This window comes from Tachyglossus aculeatus, chromosome Y3 (genome assembly GCF_015852505.1).
Source record: "Tachyglossus aculeatus isolate mTacAcu1 chromosome Y3, mTacAcu1.pri, whole genome shotgun sequence".
Taxonomy (NCBI): domain Eukaryota; kingdom Metazoa; phylum Chordata; class Mammalia; order Monotremata; family Tachyglossidae; genus Tachyglossus; species Tachyglossus aculeatus.
This window is the reverse complement of record NC_052095.1, coordinates 1,661,759-1,675,000: the sequence shown is the minus strand read 5'-3', so window position 1 is coordinate 1,675,000 and position 13,242 is coordinate 1,661,759. Positions and strand designations below refer to the sequence as shown.

Here is a 13,242-nt window from a genome sequence, read left to right as displayed (position 1 = left end):
ACTATGTGCAAAGCACTGCTCTAAGCGCTGGGGAGGATACAAGATGATGTGGTTGTCCCCATGTGGGGCTCACAATCTTCATCCCCATTTTACAGATGAGGGAACTGAGGCCTGAGGAATAATAATAATAATAATAATAATAATGATTTTGGTATTTGTTAAGCGCTTACTATGTGCAAAGCACTGTTCTAAGTGCCGGGGAGGTTACGAGGTGATCAGGTTGTCCCCATGTGGGGCTCACAATCTTCATCCCCATTTTACAGATGAGGGAACTGAGGCCTGGAGAATAATAATAATAATAATAATTTTGGTATTTGCTAAGCGCTTACTATGTGCCAAGCACTGTTCTAAGCGCCGGGAGGTTACGAGGTGATCAGGTTGTCCCTATGTGGGGCTCACAATCTTCATCCCCATTTTACATATGAGGGAACTGAGGCCTGGAGAATAATAATAATAATAATAATAATAATAATAATAATTTTGGTATTTGCTAAGCGCTTACTATGTGCAAGGCACTGTTTTAAGCGCTGGGGGATACAAGGTAATCAGATTGTCCCACGGGGGGCTCACAGCCTTCATCCCCATTTTCCAGATGAGGGAACTGAGGCCCGGAGAAGTGAAGTGACTTGCCCAAAGTCACACAGCTGACAAGTGGTGGAGTCAGGATTTGAACCCACGACCTCTGACTCCCAAGCCGGGGCTCTTTCCACTGAGCCACATAATGGTATTTATTTATTCATTGATTTAAGTCCATGGTATTTATTGAGCGCTTACTGTGTGCTGAGCACTGTACTCCGAGAAGCAGCGTGGCTCAGTGGAAAGAGCCCGGGCTGGGGAGCCAGAGGTCATGGATTCGAATCCCCGCTCCGCCAGTTGTCAGCTGGGTGATCTTGGGCAAGTCACTTAGCTTCTCTGGGCCTCAGTTCCCTCATCTGTCAAATGGGGATCAAGACTGTGAGCCCCAGGTGGGACAACCTGATCACCTTGTATCCCCCCCAGCGCTTAGCACAGTGCTTTGCACATAGTAAGCGCTTAATAAACGCCATCATTATTACTATTATTATTATATACCTTGTATCCCCCCAGCGCTTAGCACAGTGCTTTGCACATAGTAAGCGCTTAATAAACGCCATCATTATTACCATTATTATTATATACCTTGTATCCCCCCCAGCGATTAGAACAGTGCTTTGCACATAGTAAGCGCTTAATAAACGCCATCATTATTACCATTATTATTATATACCTTGTATCCCCCCCAGCGCTTAGCACAGTGCTTTGCACATAGTAAGCGCTTAATAAACGCCATCATTATTACCATTATTATTATATACCTTGTATACCCCCAGCGCTTAGCACAGTGCTTTGCACATGGTAAGCGCTTAATAAACGCCATCATTATTGCTATTATTATTATATACCTTGCATCCCCCAGCGCTTAGCACAGTGCTTTGCACATAGTAAGCGCTTAATAAATGCCATCATTATTACTATTATTATTATATACCTTGTATCCCGCCCAGCGCTTAGCACAGTGCTTTGCACATACTAAGTGCTTAATAAACGCCATCATTATTACTATTATTATTATTTACTTTGTATCCCCCCAGCGCTTAGCACAGTGCTTTGCACAGAGTAAGCGCTTAATAAATGCCATCATTATTACCATTATTATTATATACCTTGTATCCTCCCAGTGCTTAGCACAGTGCTTTGCACATAGTAAGCGCTTAATAATCACCATCACTATTACTATTATTATTATTTACCTTGTTTTCCCCCCAGCGCTTAGGCCAGTGCTTTGCACATAGCAAGCGCTTAATAAATGCCATCATTATTACTATTATTATTATATACCTTGTATCCCCCCAGCGCTTAACACAGTGCTTTGCACATAATACACGCTTAATAAATGCCATCATTATTACTATTATTACTATTTACCTTGTATCCTCCCAGCGCTTAGCACAGTGCTTTGCACATAGTAAGCGCTTAATAAACGCCATCATTATTACTATTATTATTATATACCTTGCATCCCCCCAGCGCTTAGCACAGTGCTTTGCACATAGTAAGCGCTTAATAAACGCCATCATTATTACTATTATTATTATATACCTTGCATCCCCCCGGCGCTTAGCACAGTGCTTTGCACAGAGTAAGCGCTTAATAAATGCCATCATTATTACTATTATTATTATTTACCTTGTATACCCCCAGCGCTTAGCACAGTGCTTTGCACATAGCACGTGCTTAATAAACGCCATCATTATTACTATTATTATTATATACCTTGCATCCCCCCAGCGCTTAGCACAGTGCTTTGCACATAGCAAGCGCTTAATAAACGCCATCATGATTACTATTATTATTATATACCTTGAATCCCCCCAGCGCTTAGCACAGTGCTTTGCACATAGTAAGCACTTAATAAAAATAATAATAATGGCATTTATTAAGTGCTTACTATGTGCAGAGCAATGCCATCATTATTACTATTATATACCTTGTATTCCCCCCAGCGCTTAGCACAGTGCTTTGCACATAGTAAGCGCTTAATAAATGCCATCATTATTACTATTATTATTATATATCTTGCATCCCCCAGAGCTTAGCACAGTGCTTTGCACATAGTAAGCGCTTAATAAACGCCATCATTATTACTATTATTAGTATTTACCTTGTATTCCCCCAGCGCTTACACAGTGCTTTGCACATAGTAAGTGCTTAATAAATGCCATCATTATTAGTATTATTATTAGATACCTTGTATCCCCACCCAGTGCTTAGCACAGTGCTTTGCACATAGCAAGCGCTTAATAAACGCCATCATTATTACTATTATTAGTATTTACCTTGTATCCTCCCCAGAGCTTAGCACAGTGCTTTGCACATAGTAAGCGCTTAATAAATGCCATCATTACTACTATTATTATTATTTCCCTTGTATCCTCCCCAGCGCTTAGCAGAGTGCCCGGCACCTAGTAAGCGTTTAGCAAACACCATCACTACTACTATGATTATCATTTATTCTATTGTGCTATCGGATTCTCCCAAGCGCTTAGTACATGCATTCATCGAGTCAATCGTACTTAGCGCTTACTGCGTGCGGAATGCTTGGGAAGCGCCACTACGGTGCTTTCGCCCATGGTAAGCTCCCATTCATTCATTCATCAGTCAATCAAGTGCGATGCTTTCGCCTACATGGTAAGCGCCCATTCATTCATTCATCAATCAATCAAGTAGGATGCTTTCGCCTACGTGGTAAGCGCCCATTCATTCATTCATTCGTTCAATCATCTTAATTGAGCGCTTCCTGTGGGCTGGGCACTGTACTAAGCACTTGGGAAGTCCAAGTCAGCAACATAGAGAGACGGTCACTACTCAGTAGCCCAATAAGTACGGTGCTTTCGCCCATGGTAAGCGCCCATTCATTCATTCATCAGTCAATCAAGTACGATGCTTTCGCCTACACGGTAAGCGCCCATTCATTCATTCAATCGTCTTGATTGAGCGCTTCCTGTGGGCACGGCACTGTACTAAGTGCTTGGGAAGTCCAAGTCAGCAACATAGAGAGACGGTCACTTCTCAATAGCCCAATAAGTACGGTGCTTTCACCCATGATAAGCACCCATTCATTTATTCATCAATCAATCAAGTAGGATGCTTTTGCCTATATGGTATGTGCCCATTCATTCATTCATCAATCAATCAAGTAGGATGCTTTCACCTACACGCTAAGCGCCCATTCATTCATTCATTCATCCAATCGTCTTGATTGTGTGCTTCCTGTGGGCAGGGCACTGTACTAAGCGCTTGGGAAGTCCAAGTCGGCAACACAGAGAGATGGTCACTACTCAACAGCCCAATAAGTACGGTGCTTTCGCCTACATGGTAAGTGCCCATTCATTCATTCATCAATGAATCAAGTGCGATGCTTTCGCCTACACGGTAAGCGCCCATTCATTCATTCATTCATTCATTCAATCATCTTAATTGAGCGCTTCCTGTGGGCAGGGCACTGTACTAAGCGCTTGGGAAGTCCAAGTCGGCAACATAGAGAGACGGTCACTACTCAATAGCCCAATGAATACGGTGCTTTCGCCCATGGTAAGCGCCCATTCATTCATTCATCAATCAATCAAGTACGATGCTTTCGCCTACACGGTAAGCGCCCATTCATTCATTCACTCGTCCAATCGTCTTGATTGAGCGCTTCCTGTGGGCAGGGCACTGTACTGAGCGCTTGGGAAGTCCAAATCGGCAACATAGAGAGACGGTCACTACTCAATAGCCCAATAAGTACGGTGCTTTTGCCCATGGTAAGCGCCCATTCATTCATTCATCAATCAATCAAGTACGATGCTTTCGCCTACACAGTAAGCGCCCATTCATTCATTCATTCATTCAATCGTATTGATTGAGCGCTTCCTGTGGGCAGGGCACTGTACTAAGCGCTTGGGAAGTTCAAGTCGGCAACATAGACGGTAACTACTCAATAGCCCAGTAAGTACAGTGCTTTCGCCCATGGTAAGCGCCCATTCATTCATTCATCAATCAATCAAGTACGATGCTTTCGCCTACACGGTAAGCGCCCATTCATTCATTCATTCATCCAATCGTCTTGATTGAGAGCTTCCTGTGGGCAGGGCACTGTACTGAGCGCTTGGGAAGTCCAAGTCGGCAACATAGAGAGACGGTAACTACTCAATAGCCCAATAAGTATGGTGCTTTCTCCCATGGGAAGTGCCCATTCATTCATTCATCAATCAATCAAGTAGGATGCTTTCACCTAAACGGTAAGCGCCCATTCATTCATTCATTCATCCAATCGTCTTGATTAAGCGCTTCCTGTGGGCAGGGCACTGTACTAGGCGCTTGGGAAGTCCAAGTCAGCAACATAGAGAGACGGTCACTACTCAATAGACCAATAAGTACAGTGCTTTCGCCCATGGTAAGTGCCCATTTATTCATTCATCTGTCAATCAAGTGCGATGCTTTCGCCTACACGGTAAGCACCCATTCATTCATTCATTCATTCATTCGTCCAGTCGTCTTGATTGAGCGCTTCCTGTTGGCAGGGCAGTGTACTAAGTGCTTGGGAAGTCCAAGTCGGCAACATAGAGAGACGGTAACTACTCAATAGCCCAGTGAGTACGGTGCTTTTGCCCCTGGTAAGCGCCCATTCATTCATTCATCAGTCAATTACGATGCTTTCGCCTACACGGTAAGCGCCCATTCATTCATTCAGTCGTCCAATCGTCTTGACTGAGCGCTTCCTGTGGGTAGGGCACTGCACTAAGCACTTGGGAAGTCCACGTCGGCAACATACACGGTAACTACTCAATAGCACAATTAGTACGGTGCTTTCGCCCATGGTAAGCGCCCATTCATTCATTCATCAATCAATCAAGTAGGATGCTTTCGTCTAAACGGTAAGCGCCCATTCATTCATTCATTCGTCCAATTGTCTTGATTGAGCGCTTCCTGGGGGCAGGGTACTGTACTAAGCGCTTGGGAAGTCCAAGTCGGCAACATAGAGAGACGGTCACTACTCAGTAGCCTAATAAGTCCCACCGACTGACCGGCCCGGGGGCTCCACGTACCCTCTTGTCCGGCTCGACGATGATGGCGTGCTTGTCCTCCTCGGACACGAGGACGCAGGTGGCGAAGGACGACTTGAGCATATTGAGCACCAGGTCGCTGGAGAGGACGTCCAACTTCTTCACCTGGTCGCCCGTACCTGCCAACCCCAGAGAAGTCAAGTGACCGGCCCAAGGTCACACAGCCAACAATTGGCAGAGCTGGGATTTGAACCCGTGACCTCTAATGATAATAGTAACAATGATGATGATGGCGTCTATTAAGCGCTCAGCGATGGGGAGGTCACAAGGTGATCAGGTTGTCCCACTTGGGACTCACAGTCTTCATCCCCATTTTCCAGATGAGATCACTGAGGCCCAGAGAAGTGAAGTGACCAGCCCAAGGCCACACAGCCGACAATTGGTAGAGCTGGGATTTGAACCCGTGACCTCTAATGATAATAGTAACGATGATGATGGCGTCTATTAAGCACTCAGCGCTGGGGAGGTCACAAGGTGATCAGGTTGTCCCACTTGGGACTCACAGTCTTCATCCCCACTTTACAGATGAGGGAACTGAGGCCCAGAGAAGTGAAGTGACCGGCCCAAGGTCACACAGCCGACAATTGGCAGAGCTGGGATTTGAACCCGTGACCTCTAATGATAATAGTAACAATGATGATGATGGCGTCTATTAAGCGCTCAGCGCTGGGGAGGTCACAAGGTGATCAGGTGGTCCCACTTGGGACTCACAGTTTTCATCCCCACTTTCCAGATGAGGGAACTGAGGCCCAGAGAAGTGAAGTGACTTGCCCAAAGTCACACAGCTGACAATTGGCAGAGCTGGGATATAAACCCATGACCTCTAATAATAATAATAATAATAATAATGATGGTGGTGGCATTTATTAAGCACTTACTATGTGCCAAGCACTGTGCTAAGTGCTGGGGAGGTTACAAGGTGATCAGGTTGTCCCACGGGGGGCTCACAGTCTTCATCCCCACTTTACAGATGAGGGAACTGAGGCCCAGAGAACTGAAGTGACTTGCTCAAAGTCACACAGCCGACAATTGGCAGCGCTGCGATTTGAACCCGTGACCTCTAATAATAATAATAATAATGATGATGGCATTTATTAAGCGCTTACTATGTGCCAAGCACTGTTCTAAGCGCTGGGGAGGTTACAAGGTGATCAGGTTGTCCCACAGGGGGCTCACAGTCTTCATCCCCACTTTCCAGATGAGGTAACTGAGGCCCAGAGAAGTGAAGTGACTTGCCCAAAGTCACCCAGCTGACAATTGGCAGAGCCAGGATTTGAACCCATGACCTCTGACTCCAAAGCCCGGGCTCTTTCCACTGAGCCACGCTGCTTCTCTACCACGCCGCTGGTATTTACTGAGCGCTTACTGTTGGTTGGTTGGGTGGTACTGAGAGAAGCAGCACGGCTCGGCGGAAAGAGCGCGGGCTTGAGAGTCAGAGGTCTTGGGTTCTAATCCCTGCTCCGCCACTTGTCAACTGCATGACTCTGGGCGAGTCACTTCACTTCTCTGGGCCTCAGTTCCCTCCTCTGCAAAATGGGGATGAAGACTGGGAGCCCCCCGGGGGACAACCTCATCACCTTGTATACCCCCCAGCGCTTAGAACAGTGCTTGGCACGTAGTAAGCGCTTAACAAATGCCACTATTATTATTATAGAGAAGCAGCATGACTCAGTGGAAAGAGCGCAGGCTTGGGAGTCTGAGGTCATGGGTTCTAATCCCAGCTCTGCCACTTGTCAGCTGCGTGACTCTGGGCGAGTCACTTCACTTCTGGGCCTCGGTTCCCTCATCTGGAAAATGGGGATGAAGACTGGGAGCCCCACGTGGGACAGCCTGATCACCTTTCATCCCCCCCCCCCCAGCGCTTAGAACAGTGCTTGGCACATAGTAAGCGCTTAACAAATGCCATTATTATTATCAGCGCTTAGAGCAGTGCTTTGCACATAGTAAGCGCTTAATAAATGTCATTATTATTATTATTATTATTATTATTATTATCATTATTATTATTATTATTATTACTCGCGTTCATTCACTCATTCAATTCGGTCCTAGTTATTGAGCGCCTCTTGCCGAGCACCATCTTGAACGCTGGGGTAAATTCAAGATCAATCAATCGTATTTATCATCATCATCATCAATCGTATTTATTGAGCGCTTACTGTGTGCAGAGCACTGTACTAAGCGCTTGGGAAGTACAAGTTGGTAACATACAGAGACAGTCCCTACCCAATAGTGGGCTCACAGTCTGGCCCGCCTTAATAATAAATAATAATAATGGCATTTATTAAGAGCTCACTATGTGCAAAGCACTGTTCTAAGCGCTAGGGAGGTTACAAGGGGATCAGGTTGTCCCACAGGGGGCTCACAGTCTTAAGCCCCATTTTACAGATGAGGGAACTGAGGCCCAGAGAAGTGAAGTGACTTGCCCAAAGTCACCCAGCTGACAAGTGGCGGAGCCAGGATTTGAACCCATGACCTCTGACTCCAAAGCCCGGGCTCTTTCCACTGAGTCACGCTGCTTCTCTTTAATCCCTATTTTACCAAAGAGGCCCAGGGCTGTGAAGCGACTCGCCCAAGGCCACACAGCAGACAAGCGGCGGGGGCAGGATTAGAACCCAGGTCCTTCCGTCTCCCCACTCAGCTGCGCTGTCTCTCATTTCTGCATTTCTCCATTTCTTCATCCCCGGGAGTTGAAATATTGGCACAGACTTGCCCGGAGGGGAAGCGATGACAAATCTCCTTTCTCCGAATTCATGCAGTCGTACTTACTGAGCGCTTACCGTGTGCAGAGCACTGTACTAAGCGCTTGGGAAGGACCAGTTGGCAACATAGAGAGACGGTCCCTACCCAACAGCGGGCTCACAGTCTTGAAGGGGGAAGGAAACAGTGAAAAGATCCCAGCACTGGGAATCTCGAAGGCCTGGGTTCTAATTCCGCTCCGCCGCTTCCCTCAATCGTAATTATTGAGCGCTTACTGTGTGCAGAGCTGTGTGCTGTGTGACCTCGGGCAAGTCACTTAACTTCTCTGGGCCTCAGTTCCCTCGTCTGTGAAAAGGGGATGAAGACTGTGAGCCCCCCGGGGGGCAAAATGATCACCTTGGATGATGATGATGATGATGATGGCATTTGTTAGGCACTTACTATGTGCCAAGCACTGTTCTAAGCGCTGGGGGGGGATCACGTTGTCCCACGTGGGGCTTCCAGTCTTCATCCCCATTTTCCTGATGAGGTCACTGAGGCTCAGAGAAGAATAATAAGAATAATAATGATGATCAATCAATCAATCGTATTTATTGAGCACTTACTGTGTGCAGAGCACTGTACTAAGCACTTGGGAAGTCCAAGTTGGCAACATATAGAGACGGTCCCTACCCAACAGTGGGCTCACAGTCTCAATCAATCATATTTATTGAGCGCTTACTGGGTGCAGAGCACTGTACTAAGCGCTTGGGAAGTACAAGTTGGCAACATATAGAGACGGTCCCTACCCAACAGTGGGCTCACAGTCTCAATCAATCGTATTTATTGAGCGCTTACTGTGTGCAGAGCACTGTACGAAGCGCTTGGGAAGTACAAGTTGGCAACGTATAGAGACGGTCCCTACCCAACAGTGGGCTCACAGTCTTAATCAGTCGTATTTATTGAGCGCTTACTGGGCGCAGAGCACTGTACTAAGCGCTTTGGAAGTCCAAGTTGGCAACATCTACAGACGGTCCCTACCCAACAGTGGGCTCACAGTCTCAATCAATCGTATTTATTGAGCGCTTACTGGGTGCGGAGCACTGTACTAACTGCTTGGGAAGTCCAAGTTGGCAACATCTAGAGACGGTCCCTACCCAACAGCGGGCTCACAGTCTAGTCTGCACACGGTAAGCACTTAATGAATATGACAAAAAGTGGAGCGATGTAGCGGACAGAACCCAGGTCCTGGTTTCTAATCCCGGCGCTGCCAGTTGTCTGCTGTGGGACCTTGGGCAAGTCATTTCACTTCTCTGAGCCTCAGTTCCCTCATCATCATCATCATCATCATCAATCATCTTTATTGAGCGCTTACTGCGTGCAGAGCACTGTACTAAGCGCTTGGGAAGTACAAGTTGGCAACATCTAGAGACGGTCCCGACCCAACAGTGGGCTCACAGTCTAGAAGGGGGAGACAGACAACAAAACCAAACATATTAACAAAATAAAATAAATAGAATAGATATGTACAAGTAAAATAAATAAATAAATAAATAAATGAATGAATAAACAAATAAATAAATAAATAAATAAATATCTGGAAATGGGGATGAATGAGGAAAATGGGGGGCAGGGATTGGGTCCGACCCGATTAGCTTGGATTCATCCGGTTTATTCATTAAACCGGGAAGCAGCATGGCTCAGCGGAAAGAGCCTGGGCTTTGGAGTCAGAGGTCATGGGTTCAAATCCTGGCTCCACCCCATGGTCAGCTGTGTGACTTTGGGGAAGTCACTTCACTTCTCATTGCCTCAGTGACCTCATCTGTAAAATGGGGATTAAGACTGGGAGCCCCACGTGGGATCACCTTGTAACCTCCCCAGAGCTTAGAACAGTGCTTTGCACACAGTAAGCGCTTAATAAATGCCATCATTGTCATTATTATTATTATTATTATTATTATTATTACTACTACTACTAAGCATTTGGGAGAGTACAACACAACAGAACCGGTAGATACCTTCCCTTAGAGAAGCAGCGGTGCTTAGCGGAAAGAGCCCGAGCTTGGGAGTCGGAGGATGTGGGTTCGAATTCCGCTCTGCCACTTGTCAGCTGGGTGACTTTGGGGAAGCCACTTCACTTCTCTGGGCCTCGGTTCCCTCATCTGGAAAATGGGGATTAAGACTGTGAGCCCCGCGTGGGACAACCTTGATTACCGTGTGTTTCCCTCCACCCCCAGTGCTTAGAACAGTGCTTGGTACATAGTAAGCGCTTAACAAATACCAACATTATTATTATTATTATTATTATTATTATTATTATCGTCTGCCGTGTGACCTTGGGCAAACCACTTCACTTCTCTGGGCCTCGGTTCCCTCATCTGGAAAATGGGGATTAAGGCTGTGAGCCCCACGTGGGACAACCTTGATTATCGTGTATTTTCCCCCACCCCCAGTGCTTAGTACAGTGCTTAGCACATAGTAAGCGCTTAACAAATACCAACATTATTATTATTAATATTGTCTGCTGTGTGACCTTGGGCAAGCCACTTCACTTCTCTGGGACTCAGTTCCCTCATCTGGAAAATGGGGATTAAGACTGTGAGCCCCACGGGGGACAACCTTGATTACCGTGTATTTCCCCCCACCCCCAGTGCTTAGAACAGTGCTTGGCACATAGTAAGCGCTTAACAAATACCAACATTATTATTATTATTATTATTATTATTTTTATTATTATTATTATCGTCTGCCGTGTGACCTTGGGCAAACCACTTCACTTCTCTGGGCCTCGGTTCCCTCATCTGGAAAATGGGGATTAAGGCTGTGAGCCCCACGTGGGACAACCTTGATTATCGTGTATTTTCCCCCACCCCCAGTGCTTAGTACAGTGCTTAGCACATAGTAAGCACTTAACAAATACCAACATTATAATTATTATTATTGTCTGCCGTGTGGCCTTGGGCAAGCCCCTTCACTTCTCTGGGCCTTGATTCCCTTGACTGTAAAATGGGGATTAATCAATCAATAATAATAATAATAATAATAATAATTGGCATTTGTTAAGCACTTACTATGTGCAAAGCACTGTTCTAAGCGCTGGGGAGGATACAGGGTGATCAGGTTGTCCCATGTGGGGCTCACAATCTTAATCCCCATTTTACAGATGAGGTAACTGAGACCCAGAGAAGTTAAGTGACTTGCCCAAGATCACACAGCAGGCATGTGGTGGAGTCGGGATTCGAATCCATGACCTCTGACTCCAAAGCCCGTGCCCTTTCCACTGAGCCACGCTGCTTCAATCAATCAATTGTATTTATTGAGTGCTCACTGTGTGCAGAGCACTGTACTAAGCGCTTGGGAAGTCCAAGTTGGCAACATATAGAGGCGGTCCCTACGCAACAGTGGGCTCACAGTCTAGAACGGGGAGACGGAGAACAAAAGAAAGCATATTAACAAAATAAAATAAATAGAATAGATATGTACAATTAAAATAGAGTAATAAATACATACATAAAAACTGGGACAGGGGACAGGGACTGTGTCCAACCCGATTATCTTGCCTCTCCCCCGGCGCTTAGACCAGTGTCTGGCCCATAGTAAGCGCTTAACAAATACCATCGTGATTACAGTGCTTTGTACACAGTAAGCGCTCAATAAATACGATTGATTGATTGATTGATATTATGATTATTATTTTCCCCTCCCCTGCCTTGCTTCTGATCTCGCTTATCTCCGGGCCAGGTCCATATAAATACCTCATATTTATTGAGGAAGTGCTCAATAAATACGACTGAATGAAACAATCCTATTTACTGAGCGCTTACCGTGTGCGGAGCACTGGACTAAGCGCTTGGGAAGTACAAGATGGCAACATCTAGAGACGGTCCCTACCCAACAGTGGGCTCACAGTCTGCGAGTACCAGTGCTCCGCACACAGGAAGCGCTCAATAAATACGATTGAATGAATGACTCCACATCTGTATCTATCTGTAATTTATTGTTTTATCTACTTGTATTAATGTCTGTCTCCCCCTCTAAACCGTGAGCTCGTCGCCTCTATATGTTTCCAACTTGTACTTCCCAAGTGCTTAGTACAGTGCTCCGCACACAGTAAGCGCTCAATAAATACGGTTGAACGAATGAATGAATCAAAGTAAATACGACGGAATGAAACAATCCTATTTACTGAGCGCATGCCGTGTGCACTGAGCGCTCGGGAGGGGACAATGCGACGGAGTTGGCGGTCGCCATAGGGAGCTGCTGGAAGCAGGGGGTCGGAGGTCACGGGTGGGCAAGGCCCGGGGAGGGCCGAGGGGCCCAGGGGGTTTACAGGTCACAGGTGGGCGATGCCCGGAGTTGGGGGGGCACTCACAGGTGGGCGATGCCGGCCTTCTGGACGGCGGAGGAGATGGCCTTGACGGCAGCGCACAGGGAGTTGAGGAGCTGGGTGAGCTTGCCCGTCCCCTTGGCCTTCCGACCCTCCTCCATCATGAAGCGGGTCAGGGTCAGCACATCCGTGTCGAAAGGGGCCCGCTCCGTCATCCCGGCGGCTACTGCTGCTGGGGAGACAGGCCGGGGTTACTGGGGGGCTGCTGGTGTTACTGGGGGCCTGCTCAGGGGGCTACTGGGGCAACTGGGGGGCTGCTGGGAGGCTACCGGGGTTACCGGGGGGCTGCTGGGAGTATACTGGGGGGCTGCTGGAGAGCTCCTGGGGCTACCGGGGTTACTGGGGGGCTGCTGGGAGTATGCTGGGGGGCTGCTGGAGAGCTCCTGGGGCTACTGGGGGGGTTGCTGGGAGGCTACCGGGATTACTGGGGGGCTGCTGAGAGTATACTGGGGGGCTGCTGGAGAGCTCCTGGGGCTACTGGGGGGCTGCTGGGAGGCTACCGGGGTTACTGGAGGGCTGCTGTGGGGCTGCTGGAAAGCTGCTGGGAGCTAC

The 13,242-nt window shown here is 47.1% G+C and overlaps 1 protein-coding gene across 1 annotated transcript in view; it reads right to left on the bottom strand.

Annotated features, from left to right (window-relative positions):
- Positions 1-12,859, bottom strand: part of LOC119946713 (fructose-1,6-bisphosphatase 1-like) — a 35,344-nt gene extending 22,485 nt beyond the window's left edge. Inside the window, 3 exon segments of the mRNA XM_038768127.1 lie at positions 5,607-5,743; positions 6,991-7,010; positions 12,676-12,859. Of these exon segments, the coding sequence (XP_038624055.1) occupies positions 5,607-5,743; positions 6,991-7,010; positions 12,676-12,845 (327 nt within the window). The 5' untranslated portion in view covers positions 12,846-12,859.
- Between the last annotated feature and the right edge of the window lie 383 nt (positions 12,860-13,242).